The 21,365-nt window shown below is 37.2% G+C and overlaps 1 protein-coding gene and 1 pseudogene across 2 annotated transcripts in view; one reads left to right on the top strand and one right to left on the bottom strand.

Moving 5' to 3' along the window:
- The window catches only part of DOCK11 (dedicator of cytokinesis 11), a 206,918-nt gene extending 188,320 nt beyond the window's left edge, over nt 1–18,598 (top strand). For both annotated transcript variants that reach the window (XM_090265104.1, XM_090265103.1), the window contains 7 exons: nt 3,976–4,089; nt 4,850–4,996; nt 10,523–10,733; nt 11,103–11,293; nt 11,745–11,845; nt 13,714–13,852; nt 18,133–18,598. In XM_090265104.1, the coding sequence (XP_090121230.1) occupies nt 3,976–4,089; nt 4,850–4,996; nt 10,523–10,733; nt 11,103–11,293; nt 11,745–11,845; nt 13,714–13,852; nt 18,133–18,255 (1,026 nt within the window). In that variant the 3' untranslated portion in view covers nt 18,256–18,598. The remainder of the gene's footprint in view (nt 1–3,975; nt 4,090–4,849; nt 4,997–10,522; nt 10,734–11,102; nt 11,294–11,744; nt 11,846–13,713; nt 13,853–18,132) is intronic.
- Nucleotides 18,599–19,688: 1,090 nt separating this feature from the next.
- On the bottom strand, nt 19,689–20,431 carry LOC149990884 (small ribosomal subunit protein uS3 pseudogene; annotated as a pseudogene).
- Nucleotides 20,432–21,365: the final 934 nt, after the last annotated feature.

Raw genomic sequence — 21,365 nt, 5'->3', positions numbered from 1 at the left:
AAGCAGTTTGTGCTTAAATATTGCTAGCAGGTACACACATATGCACACATGCGCTATATATTTTCAAGAGTGAGAACACAGGTACTTAAAGTGATCATCTGGATAGTGTTCTACTTTCTGTTCCAAACTGGCTCTGATCAGACTCACATTTTCTTCCTAGGTCCTGGGTCTTTCTCTATTTGCTGTCCTTTTAGTGTATATGGGGCATGCCTGAAAAATCATGGAAGAGTTCAAGTGATTATGTTAATAAGCAAGAGTTAAATAAAGAAAGAAAACTAGGTCATATAAATGGCAAAGAATAGCCTATGGAACAAAAATTGGCATTATCTCTCCTATCAAAACATTACATCCTAAGAACCTTTGTAAGAGGTTTCAAAATACCTACTTTCTTGCTCTTAGGTTAAAAATCAAGCTATAGAAACCCAGGGAGCATTTTGCTACTCAATCAACTAATGGCAAAGAAAGGAAAGTATATCTTCCCTACACATTAAAGGAGACGAGATTTTTTAAAATAGGAAACTACTCATGTTTCCTTGTAGGGATATAAGGGCCTGTATAGATCCACAAGCATTCTGCATGTGATGAAGTAATTGTTTCTAGGATGCTGATGTATAATTTTTCAGTGTATCATTATGAGATTGGCTGAAAAGTAGCAAAGGTAGCAGCCAGAAAGGTAAGTAAAATTTCCCACAAATTGAGCTCAACTTTAGGAAATAATATGGAAAGTATTTTAGAGAAAGAACTGTTTCTGTGCTTTTTTTTTTTTTTAATTGAGGTGAAATTCACATAGCATGCAATTAACCATTTTAAAGTGCACAGTTCCTTCTTTGGTAGGGGGGAAAATAAAAAAAAAAAAAAGTGCACAGTTCAATGGCATTTAGTGCATTCCTTATATTGGCCACCCAAAACTTCTCTCTAGTTTTGAAATGTTCTCATCACTTTGGAGAAACACCCCATACTCAGTAAATAACCACTGTCCACCCCGCCTACTATCCCCTGGTAGTCACTAATGTGCTCTCTGTCTATAGATTCACCTATTCTGGATATGCCATAGAAAAGGATTAATTAATACAAGATGTAACCCTTTGTGTCTGGCTTTATTTCACTTAGTGTAATGTTTCTGGCATGTATGCAAACTTCATTTCTCTTTATGGCTGAATGATATTCCTCATTTTGTTTATCTACTTATCCACTGACAGATATTTGGGTTGTTTCTACCTTTTGGCAATTATGAATAGAGCTGTTGTAAGTTCCTGTATGGGCATATTTTTTCATTTATTTTTTGGGTATATACGTAGCAGTGGAATTGCTGGGTCATATAATTTTTTTTTTTTTTGCCATAAAGAGATATTTTTATTTATTTATTTTTCTCTTAATTAGAAATTTCTTCTTTTTTTTTCTTTTATTTTTTGGTTTTTCAATTACACTTGTCCCATTTTTCCCCCATTGCTCCCCCCACCCAGCCCATCCCTTCTCCCACAATCATATCCCTCCCCATTGTCCTATGCTTAACCTTTTTAGTAATCACTAAACTGTTTTTCCTTTTACTTCCCACCAACAATGTACACATGCCACATCCAGACCAACACTTGTTTGTTTGTTTTTTATTTTTTATTATAGCCATCCTAATAGATATGAAATGGTATCACATTGTGGTTTTGATTTTGATTTGTATTTCCTTTATGAACAATGATTTTGAACATCTTTTCATGCACTAGTTAACCATTTGTATATCTTCTTTGGAGAAATATATATATTCAAGTCCTTTTCCCATATTTTCTCTTTTATATATAATTTTTAATTTATTGAGGTATAACTGACATAACATATCAGTTTCAGGGGTACAACGTAATGATTCAATATTTGCTTTGTCAAATGATCACCACAAAAAGTTCAGCTAACATCCATCACCATGTATAGTTACATCTTTTTTTTCTTGTATTGTGAACTTTCAAGATCCACTCTCCTAGCTACTTTCAAATATGCAATACATTATTAACTAAAGTCACCATGTCACCATGCTATACATTACATCTCCATGACTTACTAATGTTGAACTGTAAATTTCCATCTTTTGGCTCACTTCACCCACTGCCCACTCACTGCCTGCTCACTGCTTCAAGCAATCACCAATCTGTTTTCTACATCCATGAGCTCAGGTTTTTTGTTTTTTAGGTTTCACATATAAGTGGGGACATATGGTATTTATCTTTCTCTCTCTAACTTATTTCACTTAGCATAATGCCTTTAAGGTCCATTCCTGTTGTTTGAAGAATTTTAGAGAAATTCTTGCATATGGCAATATTTTGTTCTTTTTTTAATTGTGGTTTTTTTTTGGAGAGGGAAAGAGAGAGAGCAGAGAGAGAGTTTTGTTGTTTCACATATTTATGCGTTATACAGTCATTGATTGATTCTTGTGTGAGTGTTGACCAGGGATCAAATCCACAACCTTGAAGTATCGGGACAACACTAACCAACTGAGATACCCAGCCAGGGCTGATTTCATTATTCTCATGGCTGAATAATATTCCATTGTGGATACTCACACACACACATCTTCTTAACCCATTCATCCATCAGTGGACATTTAGACTGTTTTCATGTGTTGTCTATCATAAATAATGCTACAGTGTGAGGGTGCATATTTCTTTTTGTATTCTTCAGATAAATACTGAGATGCACCTGATAAAGAGTTAATGTCCAAAATTATAAGAAATCATACAACTCAACACCAGGAAAACAATCTAATTTTTAAAGGTGGGATAGAGGACCTGAATAGGCATTTCTCCAGAAAGAACATGCAGATGGACCACAGACATGAAAAGATGCTCAGTGTCACTAATCATCAAAGAGATGTAAATTAAAACCGTCATGATATATCACCTCACACCTATCGTAATGGCCACCATCACTAAATCAACACACAAATGCTTGTGAGGATGTGGAGAAAATAAAGGGAACTCTAGTGTACTGTTGGTGGGAATGCAGCTTGGTGCAGCCACTGTGAAAAGCAGTTTGGAGTTACCTCAAAAAATTAAAAATGGATCTGCTTTATGACCCAGTGATTGCACTTCTGGGAATTCATCTGAAGAAACCTGAAACACTAATTTGAAAGAATATACGCACCCCTATTTTCATTGCAACATTATTTATAATTAAAATTTGGAAACAGCCCAAATGTCCATCAGTAGATGAATGGATAAAAAAGCTGTGGTACATTTACACAATGGAATACTACTCAGCCATAAAAAGGAAGGAAATCTTACCTTTCATGACAGCATGGATGGAAGAGGAGAACATTATGCTAAGTGAAATAAGCCAGTCAGAGAAAGACAATATGATATGATTCCACTCATACATGGAATCTAAATGAACAAAATGAACTAACAAGCAAAATAGAGAGACTCAGAGAGAGCAAGCTGACAGCTGTGGGGGAAGGGTGGAGGACTTGAGCAAAAAAGAAAAGAGAGAGAAAGAATTCATGGACACGGACAACAGTTTGGTGATTGCCAGGGGATGGGGTGGAGGGAGGTGGTAGAAGATATAGGGGAGTAAATGATAATGGATGAAGACTTGACTTGGGGTGCTAAACACACAATACATTGTACAAATGATGTGTTGTGTAATTATGCACCTGAAAACTGTATGATTTTGTTAACTAGTGTCACCCCAAGAAATTCAATAAAAATATTGCAAAAAAGAAAAATATATATTACCATTGAGATATTAATGAAATAAAGCATGATAGTTTAAAAATGCAATGTTGTTTGACTCTTTTTAGTTCTACCTTTAGACCTAAAGTTGTTTAAAAATTTTGTCTTAATTGTGACAGTAGGGAAAGGGATTGTGAATGATAACCCTACCAAAACCATTTGGAAAAGGAAATACTGTTGTCTTTTCCCCTGGGCATTTATCTTAAACACATTTAGTAATTAACCAATAGACAAAGCTGATTTGTATATTCTCATTTTTTAGAAACTCACTCAAGTTTATAGAACTCTTCATGGAGCTTACACAAAAATTCTGGAGGTTATGCAGACCAAAAAAAGACTTTTAGGCACTTTCTTCAGAGTTGCTTTTTATGGCCAAGTAAGTATACTTTAGTTCGTCAAGTCATTTCTCTTTTTAAATATTCACCTTTGAATTATTAGATAACTATAGCACCAGTTACTGGATCTAGAATTCTGTTTAAAGTGCATATCACAACAGCAGGAAAGCCTCTTTTGTAAGTATAAAGTTCACTTTGGCTCTCAAATCTAAACCCATTAGGTCAGAGCACAACATATAATGTTTGAATTTTTCTCTCACTTTCATTTTCTGTTAAGCTTCTAAAAGTATATATTCAATATCTAGTAATTCAAGCCTTCTTCTTCTAACTTTCTTTTATTTTTTATTTTTAAAAACATTTAAAAAATATTTTATTGATTATGCTATTACAGTTATCCCAATTTTTCCCCTTTGCCCGTCTCCACCCAGCACCACCCCCCACTTCCTCCAGCAATGCCCCCCTCCTTAGTTCATGTCCATGGGTCATGCCTATAAGTTATTTGGCTACTCCGTTTCCTGTACTTGCTCTTAACATTCCCCTGCCTATTCTGTACCTACCAGTTTGTAATTCTTAATCCCTGTACCTTTTCCCCCATTTTCTCAACCCCCACCCCCATTGGCCACCATCCCAATATATCTTCATATGATTCTGTTTCTGTTCTGCATGTTTGATTAGTTTGTTTTTTAGATTCTATTGTTGATAGTTAGGCATTTGTTGCCATTTTAATGTTCATAGTTTTTATCTTTTTCTTATATAAATCCCTTTAAAATTTTCTTTAAATGCTGTTTGACTTTATGATAGTCTTTTTTTGAAGAAGAAGATGGAAAGGAGTACATCTACAAAGAGCCAAAGCTTACTGGCCTCTCAGAGATTTCCCTGAGACTCGTTAAACTTTATGGTGAAAAATTTGGTACAGAGAATGTGAAAATAATTCAGGATTCAGACAAGGTAACTATACCCTGCATTATAAAATCATTATTTGTTAGTTCCAAACATGGTGTATCACTCTGAAATTTTTCCTTTTATTAGCTGGTGGAGGAGAAGCATGGAAATAGAGCCTCTTCAGATAGTGAAAGAAAGGACAGAGGCTGTGGAGTCAGAGAGGGCAGGATTCAAATCCCCATTCTCTGTCACTTGCTAGCTGTGTGACCATGGGGAAGTTATTTAACCTTATTTTTTCTCATTAGCAAAATGGAGATAATAATAGTGCTTTCCTCATGTAGTTGTTTTGTGGATTAGATGAGTTACTATATGGAAAGTGATTGGAGTTCCTGGTACAGAAAGTACATTCATTAATAATAATAGAATCCAGCATGCTTAATAAAGGTTCGATCTTCCAGTCAGGGCACATCAGAGAAGGAAAACTCTGACTCCAAAAAACCTCCGCTGCCTTGCGGCATACCTCTTCAGGGGAAAGGCTAAGGGAGTAAACCCCGACAGAAAATCCGGAGCCGGAGTCCCTAAGGCGGTTTGACGTTGTAGTCAACACCAGCAACTCCTGCGGCGCACCTGAAGCCAAGCTGTATTGACTCCGTCTTTCCCTTGGACCCTTCAGCTGCGAAGAGAGGGGGGGTCTGCTGCATGGGCAACAGCAGACCCTCCATATCACCCTGCCCAGGCTCTGTAGCTTCAGCTTCACTGGAGAGGACACTCCAGCATCATCGCAAGATGTCGATTCAACACGGGAGGAGTCACTCCCGAGTCGGACTGCACAGCCATTCTCGGCGGTGCAGATAGACTCTTAAGAAGCTACACCATCGTCTCTTGAGACGGACGGCTGCCGACGACGACGAATAAATGTTAAGTGTTATTGTGATTGGTGTTGTTTTTCATGATTCTCAATGTTATACTTTATGATTAAAGTCATCTTGGGGCACATGTTTTATTCTAAGATATCCTTAGTTCAGTTACATTTGTAACGAAGTGGGTTTAGGAGAGATACCTTCAGTCTTGCTCTAAAAGTTAGCTGTTCCACCAGGCCCTGCTGGGGCAGGGTGAGAAAGATTCCATCAAGAGAGGCCCTTTTCCTAGGAAATGCACAGTTCCCTATAGACAGAATTTCAGGAAAGCACAGTAGGAATGCCTGACCATCCTTGGTCACTATGAGAGTGCCCAGAATGAGAGCTGATTTTTAAAGTAGAAAGGACCTATATGGTTAGGATCTGTGGGCCACAGCAGTATTTACTGAGTAACTGATGCACATGGTGCTTTGCAAGTCACTTAGCAGCTGGAAGGCAGCGTTACCAGAGTGAAAAACCCATGGCGGTGGTAAAGACTTTTCACTGTCTACCATGAAAATGATCTCTTCCCTTTGTACACTTAACTGCATATCTTGGAGATGGTTTTATCTTGAACCTTAGACATATAAAATAAATACTGGTAGGTCCAAAATTCATTAATATTTGGCAAAACCTCCCTACTTCTTTCCTTAGCAGTTTTAGCTATTTTGTATTTTATTGGATTAAGACAACAGAAGATTTTATCTTCCTTGTAGCCAGATAGTCTTAGGCTGGCTGCCACACTACTGATACCATAAATGGAAAGTTAATGGAAAGCCAGGTTTGTGAACAACATACAGTTTTCTATTTTATTCTGCCTCTGAAAACCTGGCCAACACGTGCTAGTGACAAAACCACCATCAGGCGCCTGGACTCCTGACATTATTTGTATGCACAATATTTTTGTCATTCCCCATAGGCAACAGACATAATAAGCAGTTGCTACTTTTCACATCCTTATTTCTTTCAAAATGCGTAAAAATAAAAATTAAAAACACTCTTTTACCTTGCCAAAGAACAAAATCTGCTTAAAGGCACAATGTAAAGAACAGTTTGGTAATATATTCCAGTATTTTAAACTGTATGTGTCCTTGTACCCAACAGTTTCCCACTTCAGATTTTGTCTTGTAGATGTACATACATAAAAGATATATGTTTAAACGTGTTTATTGCTGCCAAGTTCACATAGCAAAAACCTGGAAGCAGTCTAAATGTTCATATGGCTAAAGAAATTGTGTTATTACCCATAGAAAGGATATAGTAACCTAGGTATTAAGAGTTTCATATCAAACTTAGAAATCTACCAAGATGTATTACTTGGGGGTGAGTGTGAGGTGCAACATTGTATGGACACATTTGTATAAAAACGTATTCACATATGAGGTCTTTCCAGAAAAAGTCCGGCTATTGTTAACATAATGAGAACGGTGTGCACAAGGTTTGTGCGACATCGATGTAACTTGGCAGCCAAGAAGAGTGAACTGGAATGAGCATGTGTGAACGATGATGACTCATGTACTAGTCAGTGGGGGCAGTAGATGCCATTGAGTGAGCACGCGTACTGTGTGGTTGTCGCATTCAAAATGACTGAGTGAGGAGAGCAACAAATCTGCATCCAATTTTGCATTAAGCTTGAACATTCCTCCATGGAAAGTATTCAGATGATTCAGAAGGCCACAGCTATGGGCAACTGGTGACTGGAAGCTTCTTTACAACAACATGCTTGCTCATGCATCACATCTCGTGCAGTGTTTTGGCAAACCATCAAGTCACCCAGATGACTCAGCACCCCCCTCCCCTCCAGCCCAGATTTGGAGCCCTGCAACTTCTGGCTTTTCCCAAAACTAGAATCACCTTTGAAAGGGAAGAGATTTCAGACCATCCACGAGAATCAGGAAAATATGATGGGGCAGCTGATGGCAACTGGGAGAGCTGTGTGAGGTCCCAAGGTGCCTACTTTGAAGGAGACTGAGGCATCATTGTCCTGTGTACAATGTTTCTTTTTTTTTTCTATCACAGTTGTCCCACTTTTTCCCCCATTGCTCCCCCCCACCCCTGCCCACCCCTTCTCCCACAGTCAGTCCCCACCCTGTTACCCCGTTGTCCATGTCCATGGGTCATTTATACTAACTAGTTCCTTGATTAGACCCTCCCCCTTCTTTCCCCTCTTCTCCCCTCCCCCTGATCACTTTCAGTCTGCTCGTTGTTTACTTGCCTCTGGTTCTATTTTGCATGTGTACAATGTTTCTTGTATCTTGTATCTTCTTCAGTGAATGTCTCTATTTTTCATATTACATGGCTGGATACCTTCTGGACAGACCTTGTATACTCACTTGTATGAGTTATGCTTAGGAAATTTCTGGAATGATACATATAAAGTTGTTAACCATTGTTATCCCTGAGAAGAGGGACTAGAGTCTTACATGGAAAAAGAAATTTTTTACTTTTCATTTATACCCTTGTGTAGTGTTTGAATGACTTATCACACATATTATTTACTTATATAAAGTTAAAGTCAGAGTTGACCTTTTTTTATTTTCCTTCTGTCTTTTGTCTTAGTTAGATAATTACCTCAACTATCTCCTGAGAGCCCTCTGGAGAGATTTAGCGTTTTAATGGGAGAGAAAAGAAGATTAAGGTTTCTGGAAATAGGCTTTGAGGTTTTGTGTGGTAAGAACAAGTGGAATGGATTTGGAGAAGTTAAAAGATAGTAAGAAACTTTCTATCTCCTGTCTGTCCTGTATATGTGGAGGGGTAAAAAAGGGGGATACAGGGACTGCTGCTTAGGAGGTTTCTGTTTGTTTATTTCACATTTTATTTCCTATACTAAATACAAAAAGGCCTGACTAGCATAAAATGCAAGGATATTGACAAAAGCAGAAGTCAATTTGTTGGCTTAAACACTGAAAGAGGGTTTGGGGTGTCATCTGAGTTAATGGAGAGACTGCTGGAGGGGAGGGTTGTTAGAACCTACAGATTTTAACAGCAAAGGGGACAGTTCTGGGATTTGCCTCCGTAACATGGAATTTAGGATCTTCATAAAATGGCCCAAAACACTATAATTTTATGTCTCTGGAATAACCATTGTGCTTTCCTAAGCTTCCTCCATAGCACAGGATTAATACAATCAAGAGCTGGTGTAGCTCAGTGGATTGAGCCTGCAGACCAAAAGGTTGCTGGTTCGATTCCCAATCAGGGCACATGCCTGGATTGCAGGCCAGGTCCCCAGTTGGGGGCATGAGAGAGGCAACCTATTGCTGTTCCTCTTCCCCTCTTTCTCCATCCTTGCCCCTCTCTCTAAAAACAAGTGAATACAATTTTTTTTTAAAAAGAGAGCCCATTCTTACAATGTCAAACACTTCTGTGGATGTCCAAATTGATAAGCTTCTCTGTAGGGTAATTGGTAATATACATCAAAATCTCTTAAGACCATGTAAATATTTTAACTAAGAAACATATCTACTAAGAATTTATCTTAAAGAATAAGTCAGGGGAAGAAATTGCACACAATTTTAAGTGCCAAGATGTTCATCACAGCATTATTTGCAATAGCAAAAAGTTGGAAAACAACCGTCTATTAATAAGGTCCAATAAATCATGTTTATACATGCAGTCATGAAAAGTTATGTTGATGACTACAATTAGAACTATAACTATAAAAATTTTTATTGTGGTAAAATGCACATAGCAAAATTTACAGTATTAACCTTTTTTAAGTGCACAGTTCTGTGATATTGGCTTCATTAACATTGTGGTGCAGCCATTACCATGTCCTCAGAACTCTTTTTATCTTGTAAACTTGAAACTTTATACTCATTAAACAATAATTCATTCTCCCCTACCCTCAGCCCATAACAACCACCATTCTGCTTTGTGTGTCTGTGGTTTTGACTTCTCTAAACACCTCAGATAAGTAGAATCATATAAGTGGAATTATCTTTTTGTGACTGGCTTTTTTTCACTTCAGGGTTTATTCATGTTATAGCATATTGTGGAATACCTTTCCTTTTTAAGGCTGAATGATCCATTGTATGTACGTACATGTTCAGGAACATGTACACAGCTGCCTGACATGGGACTGAGGTGTGTTTTAAGAGTAGCTGCCATTGTGCCAAGAGCTGAAACTTGACCCAAATCGAAATCAACTGCAATTTTCTGTTCATCTTCCCCCAGAAGTTGCAAGCCTTCAACAGACTATGGTTCCAAAAGTTACATCCAGACAGATTCTGCTAGTATAACTGTTGCCTAGGTCAGAGGACAGATTTTTGGAGTTCTGTCAAGTTCTCAGAATCCTCTCTCTAATAAATGTTTGTTGAGGTTGAATTCAAATATACAATTAACCATTTTAACATATGTTTAAGGATTCAGATTATTAAAGTGATTGCAGTTTTGTAAATATATGTGCATAGAAAATATTGGAAGGAAATATATGAAAATATGAATAAGGGTCACTACTGAGTGGTAGGATTACAGTTTCCATCTTCCTACATTTCTGTAATCTCCAACTAGGTTTCTATATCTTCTTTATAATTACAAGGAAATGATCCCTAAAATAGAACAAAGACCTCCAGGTGTCTATTCAGTTGGGAACACAGTCATAGTGGCAGTGTTACTCAATTAATCTCCAGAGTTAGTAGCTTACCTGTAACCCCTTTTCCCTTCCATTGAATAAAAAACAAAACTTTCTTATTTATAGGTAAATGCCAAAGAGCTTGATCCAAAATATGCTCATATCCAAGTCACTTATGTGAAGCCCTACTTTGATGAGAAAGAACTCACAGAAAGAAAGACTGAGTTTGAAAGAAACCATAACATCAACAAATTTGTTTTTGAGGCTCCTTACACATTATCTGGCAAAAAGCAAGGCTGCATAGAAGAACAGTGCAAACGTCGTACAATCTTGACTAGTAAGTAGAACTTTGCATATAACTTCTTGTTTGACTTGGTCCTTTGTGATAAGCACAAGTAGCAGCTGGCCAGCCAGGAAAGGTAACTGAAATTTTAATCATTCATTGTTCTGCTCTTCCCGCACTAGCTTGCACAAACATGGGAATGTTATAAACCGTCACTTTCATGTATGTAATCTGTGATTGCTTCAAAGTGTCTCATAAAGACAGTTTCTTCCTCAGTCCTGAAATAAGGTTCTATGTGGTACCCTAAGGTATTGTTTAGAGAAGGCATGGGGAAAATTAAGCACAGTAGATTTTTAAAAAATAATTTGGCTGTTTGAACAAATGATTTCTTAAGATAGTAAATCAACCTTAATGTTTTAATAGCTTCACACTCGTTTCCATATGTGAAGAAGAGGATCCCTATAAACTATGAACAGCAGATTAACTTAAAGCCAATTGATGTTGCTACTGATGAAATAAAAGATAAAACTGCAGAGCTGCAAAAACTTTGCTCTTCTGCTGATGTGGACATGATTCAGCTTCAACTTAAATTGCAGGGCTGTGTTTCAGTGCAGGTACGTTGGTTGCCAAACATGTATTAAATGTCTCTTGGTGGTCCTTTTGCTTTCCTAAGGGCACAGAACAAGCATTAATTATGTTTGTGTTATAGTGTTATTGACTGCAAACACCTGTCCATTATTTTTGATTAGCTCAATACAGAAATTATGTTAAGTTTCTATAAATATTGTGTTATGTCAGAGAACTTTAACATAAATCCCTCTGACTGTAGCCAAGCTCTTTATTTACATATCAGAAATCATTAACTAATTTATTAGAATATAATTTTTTCAGATTATTTGCTTCAGTTAATCATTTTTCAAATACACTTATAATAAGAATAGTAAATATGTTTCTCAGGGGCAGGTTTTTAATGTGCATACAGTATTTTGCTTTTTTAAAAAAGAAATGCAAAAATTACCTTTTAATTATGTTCTGATAACTCATTTTTCTTCTTTTGTAATTTAGGTAAATGCTGGTCCATTAGCATATGCAAGGGCATTCTTAAATGACAATCAAGCTAGCAAGTATCCACCTAAAAAAGTTAATGAATTGAAAGACATGTTTAGGTAAGTGCTTTGTAGTTTTCAGATCAGACCTCTATTCTTTCACTCCATTTCTTAAAAGAAACCAATGGCCCTAGCCATGTTGCTCAGTTGGTTAGAGCATTGTCCGGATATGCCAAGGTTGCTGGTTCGATTCCCAGTCAGGGCACATAATAGGAATCAACCAATGAATGCATAAACAAGTGGAACAACAAATTGATCTCTCTCTCCCCCTCCTTCCTCTCACTCTAAAATCAATAAATTAAAATTTTTAAGAAAAAGAGAAACCAAAACATTCACCAAATACTATCTGTCCAGAAAAGGACATTCTGTGTTTTCTTTTACAATATTTAAGTGACTTGCTAATGGTACTTAAGTGAGTAAATGTGGGATCTCTTTCTTGCTGTGGTACATTAACGATATCCTACTGACCCAAGAGATCAAATATACCAGCTTTACTTTTACACTCTGGATGTTGTGACACAAACACAAGCCTAAATTCATTACACAGTTTCCTCCGTTGCCCCACTGACCTCATGTCACAGCATTTCTGAACTTTTAGGGCAGTAATAAAAGTGGCACGGGAGGGATTGGACAGGCTCACCTCCTGTCCTGTGTCCTTAGTTCTGCTTGGATTCTGCCAGTCTAGGGCATGTAATAGCTTGTCTTGAGTGAGCATCCCTGTAAGCTAAGGGATGTCTGAATGGTCTTGCATTGGAAAAAAATCTGTTTAATATGTAAAAGGAGTTTACATTCAGAAGAAGAGAGACAATTGAGTAAAATAGACTAAAAAGAAAGATGATAAATTACCCATTCATTTGCTCCCAACTTATTTCATGTACTTTTCCTGCCTGTGTGTTATCAGCTATTCCAGGTTGCAGAGTAAACAGTAGTCATTCATTCACCCATATTTATTAGTGCCTGGCATATACAAAAAAAGATTCTACTAGTTGCTAAGATGGGGATAAAAAATAAATGGGCCGTGAGGTACTTTGTCTCCTAAGACGTACACTCTAATTATGGATATTAAACATAAACACAGTAATGGAAAAGTACTTTTATGATAAGTCATCCACTCTGTCACAACTCTTACCAGCCCAGGGCAGATGCTTCATACCTACATCACCTAGCACTGTACTGGGTACATAGTAAGCCCCAAATAAATTATTTTTTGAATGAAAGGCTCATTATCTACAGATAATTGTTTTTCCTGAAAATCAGCCATTTAATCTATTTGAACCCAATGAATGGAGAAAGAACTAAAACATTTTTTCCTCTCAAGATTTTGTTTATAAGAATAACTGGTTGGAGGTGTCTCTTCCATAGGAAACTGACATCCTCTATGCTCTTAAGAGATTTCTTTAAATGCATAAAAGTGGAATTTCAACTCCTGTACATCCCACACAGTTCCCTGCCCTACCCCACACACCCTCTAAAGGGACTCCTTTCCATGACTGGGGAGCAAAATGTAAAAAATTTTAAAACCTATCTAAGTGGCTACAGATACCAGAAATAACCAAAATAATCAAATAGCCAGGTTTTAAAGGACATAAGAAATTGAGAGAATGCATGACCCATGGACATGAACTAAGAGGGGTGGGATTGCTGGAGGGTAGGGGGGTACTGGGCAGAGGGGAGCAAAGGGAAAATAACTGGGACTACTGTAACAGCATAATCAATAAAATATACTTTAGAAAAAGAAATTGGGAGAAAAGGACACAAAGGAAAAGGCATTTCAGACAGTATGTGGCATTAGCAAGGGCACAATGAGAAAATACAGGATTCTAATCTTCCTTTTAGGCAAGCAAACCATGGTTAAACGTCAAAATGATTGTCAGTGAGACTTTCTGGGAGTAAATAACAAAACCTTTATCTTTGACCTTCATCCACAGGAAATTCATACAAGCATGCAGCATTGCACTTGAACTAAATGAGCGGCTAATTAAAGAGGATCAAATTGAGTACCATGAGGGGCTTAAGTCAAATTTCAGAGAAATGGTAAAAGAATTGTCTGACATTATCCACGAGCAGGTAAGTATTAAAGTGGTTGAAAATGAAAATATGATCTTGGGTCTTTAAAGTGTTACTTAACAAAATCTATTTGAAGTGTATCACCTTGAAATTATTCAGTCTGTATTTTAAAATTTGCTGATATTATCATTAACCATCTTAATGACAATTCAACTCAAATTTGAAGCAATTACCAGAAGCAACTGCTAAAGTAATTATCAGAAACAAACCAAATTGTTATTTGTGCCACAATATTATTAGAAGTGACTAGCTGAACAAGTCTGAATTAATCTACTGTGAACATGGATAACAATCTCTCAATAAAAGTGCTAAAGAAATGAAATTATTGGCTCAGTGGCCAAATCCCTAAATGAATATTTTTATTATGGCTGTATAAAACTAGATACTATCATTTAGGTGAGATTCTGGGTGGTTTCCAAAATTTGGAAATTGTCTTAATACCCATAGAGCCTGCAAAACTCCCGATTTTCATAAAACTTCTTAGCATTTTAATCTGTAACTGAGTATGAATGACAATTACAACTAGCTTAGTAAAACCCAACCTGAAAAATATAGAAACAAAGAACTATTCACCACTTAGAGCCAAATTATGTCATTACTAGATAGTGAAGACTTTTATATACCTACTTACCTTAAAACAGTACTCCAGGATCACACTGGTAAACGTCATTGCTATATTGGGATCCTGAAATTTGTGTTTACAAGCCGTCGAGACATGTATTGTCACTTTAAGTACTTTAACATCTTAAACATATTTGTAAAAGTCGCAGCATGATGGTTTGGTCCCTCATTGACTTAGCCACAGTAAGCTTATAAAGTCTCCTTTGTTTCCTTACTCAGGAAAGTATCCAGTAAGATAAAATAATTGCTTCAGAAACACTTCAAGCTCTCAATTTTTAAGAAATTAAGACTTAAAAGAAACACGATAACTACAATCCTCTTAGAGAACATTTATTTTTAGAGAGAGGGAAGAAAGGAGGGAGAAAGGGAGAGAAGCATCGATGTGGGAGAAATATATCAATTGGTTGCCTCTTCCATGCCCCAACTGGGGACCTGGCCTGCAATCCAGGCATGTGCCCTGGCTGGGAATCCAACCAGCGATGTTTTGGTTCGCAGGCTGGTGCTCAATTCACTGAGTCAAACCAGACAGGGCTAAAGAACATTCATTCATTCATTCATCCCTCCATCCATCTATCCACACCTGAGGACATGCTTATTGATCTTATAGAGGGGAAGGGAGAGAGAGAGGGAGAGAAACATTGATCAGCTGTCTCCTGTACACACCCTGACGGGGACCAAACTTGCAACCCAGGCATGTACCCTGACCAGGAATCAAACCTACGACCTTTCAGTTTATGGGACAACACTCCAATCAACTGAGCCACACCAGCCAGAGCTAGAAAACACATTCTTAAAGCTAATTCCAGAAGGGAGTCCAGTCATTTATCCTGCTATCTGTATTTTAGTGATTACACTCACCCATGTGAAACTGCCACACAAAGGGTGTACCTCCAAATGGGCTGACAGTGGTTAGCATCCAAAGAATGACAGTGTGATGATGGACAAGAGTTTTTCTAGGAAAACAAGAACTAGTTGACTTTTTTTTTTTTAATATGTTTTATTGATGTTCTATTACAGTTGTCCCAATTTCCCCCCATTGCTCTCCCCTGCCCCCTGCCCTGCTCCCACAGTTGATCCCCACCCTGTTGTCCATGTCCATGGGTCATTTATACTACCTCCAAGAACTAGTCAACTTCAAATCAGGTTCTACCTCTCTGAATTGATTTTGTCTGATTTTTCTAAGAAAGCAGCTATGGGAAATTTTGTTACTGTTAACCCAAGTCTTAACTTTCTAACCATTGTCATCTTCTCAGTATGGAGAATCCAGTCAGCCAAACTGTCATCATCCCATCTGTTCAATGACTGGTTGTCCCAGTCTCCTACTCTCCCTTCTCTTTGGCTGGGAATCTTGTTGGCTCAAGGAGTCCAGAATCTGTGTTTTCTTTCTGTTTTGCCATCTTTACTTCTATTAGCCCACTTAGGAGTGAGTGTGTACTGTTCCAAAGCATCCCTTGCTGCTCAGTTTTCAGAAGCCCTTTTTTGTCTTCTCCTTAAAGCAGCCAGGTGATTCAGACTAGGAAGGCGGGGGGTGATTCAGACTAGGAAGGCGAGGAACCGTGCCTCTTCCTTTATTGTCTATTCAGCTCAGCCCATGAGTACAGTGTGGGTATACCTTTCTTTACCATCACTCTTCTGAGATATACTTTTATCAAATACATGACATAATTTATTCCTAGAAACTGTCCATTGTATAGGTTTCTCTGTTCTTCATAATCCATGGGGGAAAAACAGCAAAAGCTCCTCCTTTGCAAAAGATATAAACTAATCACACATGTCATTTTAAGCCAATGTGTATACCATACTGTAATTGTTAAATTTGCATTCAGCTGCATGAACTCATTCAAATTGAAAACAAATTAGTCAGTTTATTTCCTATTACTATGATCAAGATATTTAGAGCAGTCATTTTGTAGTTTTTTTCCCCTGAATCATAAATTTTACAAATCTGCTCTTGTATTTCTCACCTGTCTTTTTTAATTTTCATAAGTCACGATTATTTAGTTACAGACCAATATTTTAGACCCTTGAGATTATGTATTCCTAGCTAACCAAGAAAAACCTTAGTTTCTGTTGGCTTATATTTATGCAAGCTCTCTTGTCATAATACATCATATTCAGATGTGCCTTTCTTAGGAGAATTGTTGACTTTATAATGAATTTTTATAAATCATTATTTTCTATTAGATTCTCATATAAAAGAGAGCTCCTTTTTGTCATATATGTTGAAACACATTATTTCCCAAAGGAGAGTATAATACAAAATAAACTGTAAAAGTGTACTGAAATATGAGTTATTCTGTTGAGATTCATAAATGATTACTTAACAAAAAAGATATGACCTGGCTATTTTCAATATAATCTGTTACAGTATACCAAAATATACAGTCCTTCTAAAAACTTGTTTAGGTTTTTGAATTCTTAAAATGGACTTACATTGTCTTAAAACTATTAATTACAGACTTCTTTATTAGATAGAGTTTGTGGTAGCCATTATAGTGTCTGTCTGGTATGTTTTATTTTCTTTACAATGAGTTGCCCTATTCACTTGTCACATCTGGAAGGTGTGGATATTTAGTTAGCCATCTTTTAAACCTCTATGCTTTCAGATTCATGTCATGAGTGATGATTTTTGTAAAGAGGAATTCTCTTATTACGGGGTTTATATAAAACATAATTTGTAGCCACAAGTCATATGATGTATTACTGCCACCATAGCCCAATTTGCAGGTTTAATACTCAAGTTTCAGAGCTAACTTGAGAGCAAGTATTAAAGACTTGAAACCTAACTTGGGGCTGTATAATGAAGAGGTTGGATGTGATGTATATGCTATTCTTTTCTTTCATCTAATCCAAACATAAGATCTCTGTTGCTTTTGATCACACAAAATAAGTAATGTAAAAATATACTAATGAATATATATGTTTATGTATTTATGGGATATAAAAAATATATATATTTTTAATCCTCACCCAAGGATATATTTGTTGATGAGAGAGAGAAACATCGATCAGTTGCCTCCTATGTGGGCCCTGACTGGGGATCGAATCTATAACCTTTTGGTATAGGGACAACGCTCCAACCAACTGAGCCATCCGACCAGGGGAAAACTAAATTTTTGTGAAGTTCTTCATTTTGGTAAAAATCTTCTGTATCAATTAGCTTATGTAATTATAGTGCCTGTTTAGAAATATGCACTTAGGACTTTTCTCCTCAGTTAGTATTATTTCCCAAGTCTCCAGGAAAGATGCATGGGTAGCTGCATGTTTATAAAGCTCCACAGGTGATCTTGAGCACCACTGTGTTAGAAGATGGTCCATAAACTCAGAGTCCAATTAAGAGTTCTTGTTATGACCACGTGTTAAAAAAATATTTTAAAGATTGCATTACTTCTCACACCTTACTTAATTTTATATTTTACAATTTTTTGTTTTTCTTAATAAGTAACCAGATCTTTTCTGCTTTTTTGCTATGCTGCCTTTGTAATACAGCTTTGAAGATTTAAATCGGTAATGTTATATTTTGCTCTTTTTGCTTTGTGTCATTTTAAATAGCTAAGTGTCATTGATATATTGCAATATGCCTGTAATTTCATATACACATACTTTTTGGCAGTGGCTATTTTCCTTCATGATAAACATGCAGATTTCCTTTGTTTTAGATATTACAGGAAGACACAATGCATTCTCCCTGGATGAACAACACGTTACATGTGTTTTGTGCAATTAGTGGTACATCGAGTGACAGAGGTTATGGTTCCCCAAGATATGCTGCTGAAATCTGAGGACCTGCAGATGTAAAGTGAGAATGAGACTGACCTTTCTCAGGAATATTTGGAGCTGTGCATATGTTAAAATTTAAAGGTTTGATATACAAGAAGTGTTTCTTTCTGACACCAAAATTTTCATGCTTTCAAATAGGGTGCTTACATATTTGTCAATATTTAAGAAACTTGGAAGTGCCTGGAAAATTGCACCCCTGTCCTTGGTTTGTACTTTTTTAGGTAAATCTATATACTGAGAAATAGAGCTCAAAACATGAATCCAAATTGCTTAATAATTATTGCTTAAAATAATAATGGTACTATGTAAAATTGTATAATGGAACAAAATAAAAGGTAAAACTTATTTGTAATCAGAAGTGAAGGACATACTACTTTGAACTTAGCATTTTTCTTGACAGGAAGCTCAATTCCTTATACTAATCCTTGGAGAAAAAACGTCAAATTTCTATAAAACATGGGGAGATAATTTGAAATCTTGTTTACTGGTAGTAAAGGCTGGGCTAAAAGAAACAAAAGCATTGTTTTAAACGGAAAATTTCACAAAGAAAGCATATACATAAAATGCCAAGATGACTGGTCCTTCAAGTTTTGATCTGACGATGCCAGGTAATTAGGTTGGTCTCCAACACACAAGATGCAGGATTCACATGTGGCGTGGGCTTCCCTAGCAAGCAGCATTTGTTGCCAGAGCTTTATCATCTGAAGCTATCCATAAAGGTAAACAAAACAGTTCTGAGAATTTGCAGTCAGTACATGTTATGCTACTTCAAAGCTTTAGCAGCAGACTCTGAGATAGGGATGTATAATGATTCTTCGGTTTATAAAGTTAAGAAACATTTTGATAGAATTTGATAGTTGCAGGATTTCTTGGGTCAGTACACATAACCACCACAGCCTTAAAAGCTGCTAGCTAGGGATTACATTTCTAACAATGAAGAAATGTCAAACTACCTAAATAATTCAGGAGAAACCAAGATGTAAAGAACTTTTTTAGCTTGAGTTAACCATATAATTTTCACTGCCTTTCATGTAAAGTTTAAGTTTTAGACTTATTTTTCTTATGCAGTTTAGCCTGTTTTACAGACCAAAAAGAAGACACTGAAGTATAAATGGTTTGTATGAAGCCTTGGCTTTTTAAATATTTTGTGATCAAGTAAATCTTAGAGATTACACATCCTACTTGGCCATTTTTCTTTTTATATATATATATATTTTTTGTTTTCAATTACAGTTGACATACAAGTTATATTAGTTTCAGGTGTACAACCCAGTGATTAGACATTTATATACCTTAAAGTAATCATCCTTATAATCTCATACCCACCTGGCACCATACACAATTATCACACTTTTTTTTTATTTTAAAAAGCTTTTATTAAAGGTCTTTATAGAGCAGCATCCAGACTCCAGCTCCAGCTGCCAACGAGACCCTGTTATGCTGTGGCTACTGGCTGGGGCATGGCAGGTGGCTCTGGTTTCCCACCCTTCTGTTCTGAGATGGGCGTGGTGGGCAATATTTCATCTTTGGGTTCCACAATGCTCACATGGTCAGGCAGGGGCTTCTTGGGGCCTATCTTGCCACTTGGGTCCCAAGGAAGCATGATCCTCACTTTGATGCCCAGCACACCCTACCTGAGCAGCACATGGCACACAGTGATGTCAACATAGTAAACAGGGTTCCCACTGTGGATCATCAGACCATCAACAAACTTCAAGGATTTATCTCTCTGTCCTCAGAGTTTCCCAGACACCACGACCTCACAGCCTTTGGCCCCACTCTCCATGATGAACTGCAGCACACCTTAGTAGGCCCTCCGCACTGCAAGGCCTCCAAGGAGTTTGTAACACAGAGACTCTGCCTGGGCAATGACACACAGACCTCTCGGGGCCACCTTTTCAGTATACGTAAAGCTCTACACTGCCCTCAGGGAAGCCAAACCTCTTCTGAACAACAGCAGTCAGTTCTCGGATCCGGCAGCCCCTCTTGCCAAGAACAATCTGCATCCTGGTGGCCAAAATAATAATTTCTGTCCTGGTGGGGGTAACTCAAACCTCAACTCCAGAGTAGCCATCTTCAGCCAGTTCTCGCATGAGAATCTTGTTCAGTTCAGCTTTGAAGATGCCATCAGCAACAAACTTCCTCTTCTTAGAAATTTGCACAGCCATCTTTACGCCCTGCGCCACCAAAAGGAAAGGCAGTTATCACAGTATTATTAACTATATTCTCTATTCTGTACTTTACATCCGCGTGATTATTCTCTAACTACCAATCTGTACTTCTGATTCCCTTTCCTTTTTCACCCACCTCCCCAACCCCTTCCAGTCTGGCAACCATCAAAATGTTCTCTGTATCTCTGAATGTGTATGTTTAGTTTATTTTTTAGATTCCATCATTCATAGATATGTATTTATTGCCATTTTATTATTCATATTTTTTTTCTTTCTTCTTAAAAAAGACCCTTTAACATTTCACACAATACTGGTTTAGTGGTGATGAACTCCTTTAGCCTCTTCTTGTCTGGGAAGCACTTTATTTGTCCTTTGATTCTAAACGATAGGTTTACTAGGTTGAGTAATCCTTCCTTTTCATCGCCTTGAATATTTTGTGCCAGTCCCTTCTAGCCTGCAAAGTTTCTGTTGAGAAATCAGCTGACAGTGTCATGGGAGCTTCCTTGTAGGTAACTAACTGCTTTTAACATTCTCTTTGTCTTTAACCTTTGGCATTTTAATTATAATGTGTCTTTTTTTTTTTTAAGTACATTTTATTGATTATGTTGTTACAATAGTTTCAGTTTTTTCCCCTTTGCTCCCCTCTGCCCAGTACCCCCGCTTCCCTCCAACAATCCTACCCCCCTTATTTCATGTCCATGGGTCATGCATATACATTCTTTGGCTTCACCCTTTCCTATATTATTCTTAACTTCCTCCTGTCTATTTTGTATTTACCAATTTTGCTTCTTAATCCCTGCACCATTTCCCCATTTCTGCCCCTCCTCCCTCCCAGCTGATAACCTTCTGAATGATCCCCATACTTACGATTCTTATTCTGGTTTGCTTAGTTGAAGTTTGTTTTTATTTTTTAGATTCAGTTATTGATAGTTGTGAGTTTG

Source organism: Furipterus horrens, unplaced genomic scaffold (assembly GCF_987537825.1).
Source record: "Furipterus horrens unplaced genomic scaffold, mFurHor1.1.pri manual_scaffold_17, whole genome shotgun sequence".
Taxonomy (NCBI): Eukaryota; Metazoa; Chordata; class Mammalia; order Chiroptera; family Furipteridae; genus Furipterus; species Furipterus horrens.
This window is presented reverse-complemented; position numbering and strand designations above follow the sequence as displayed.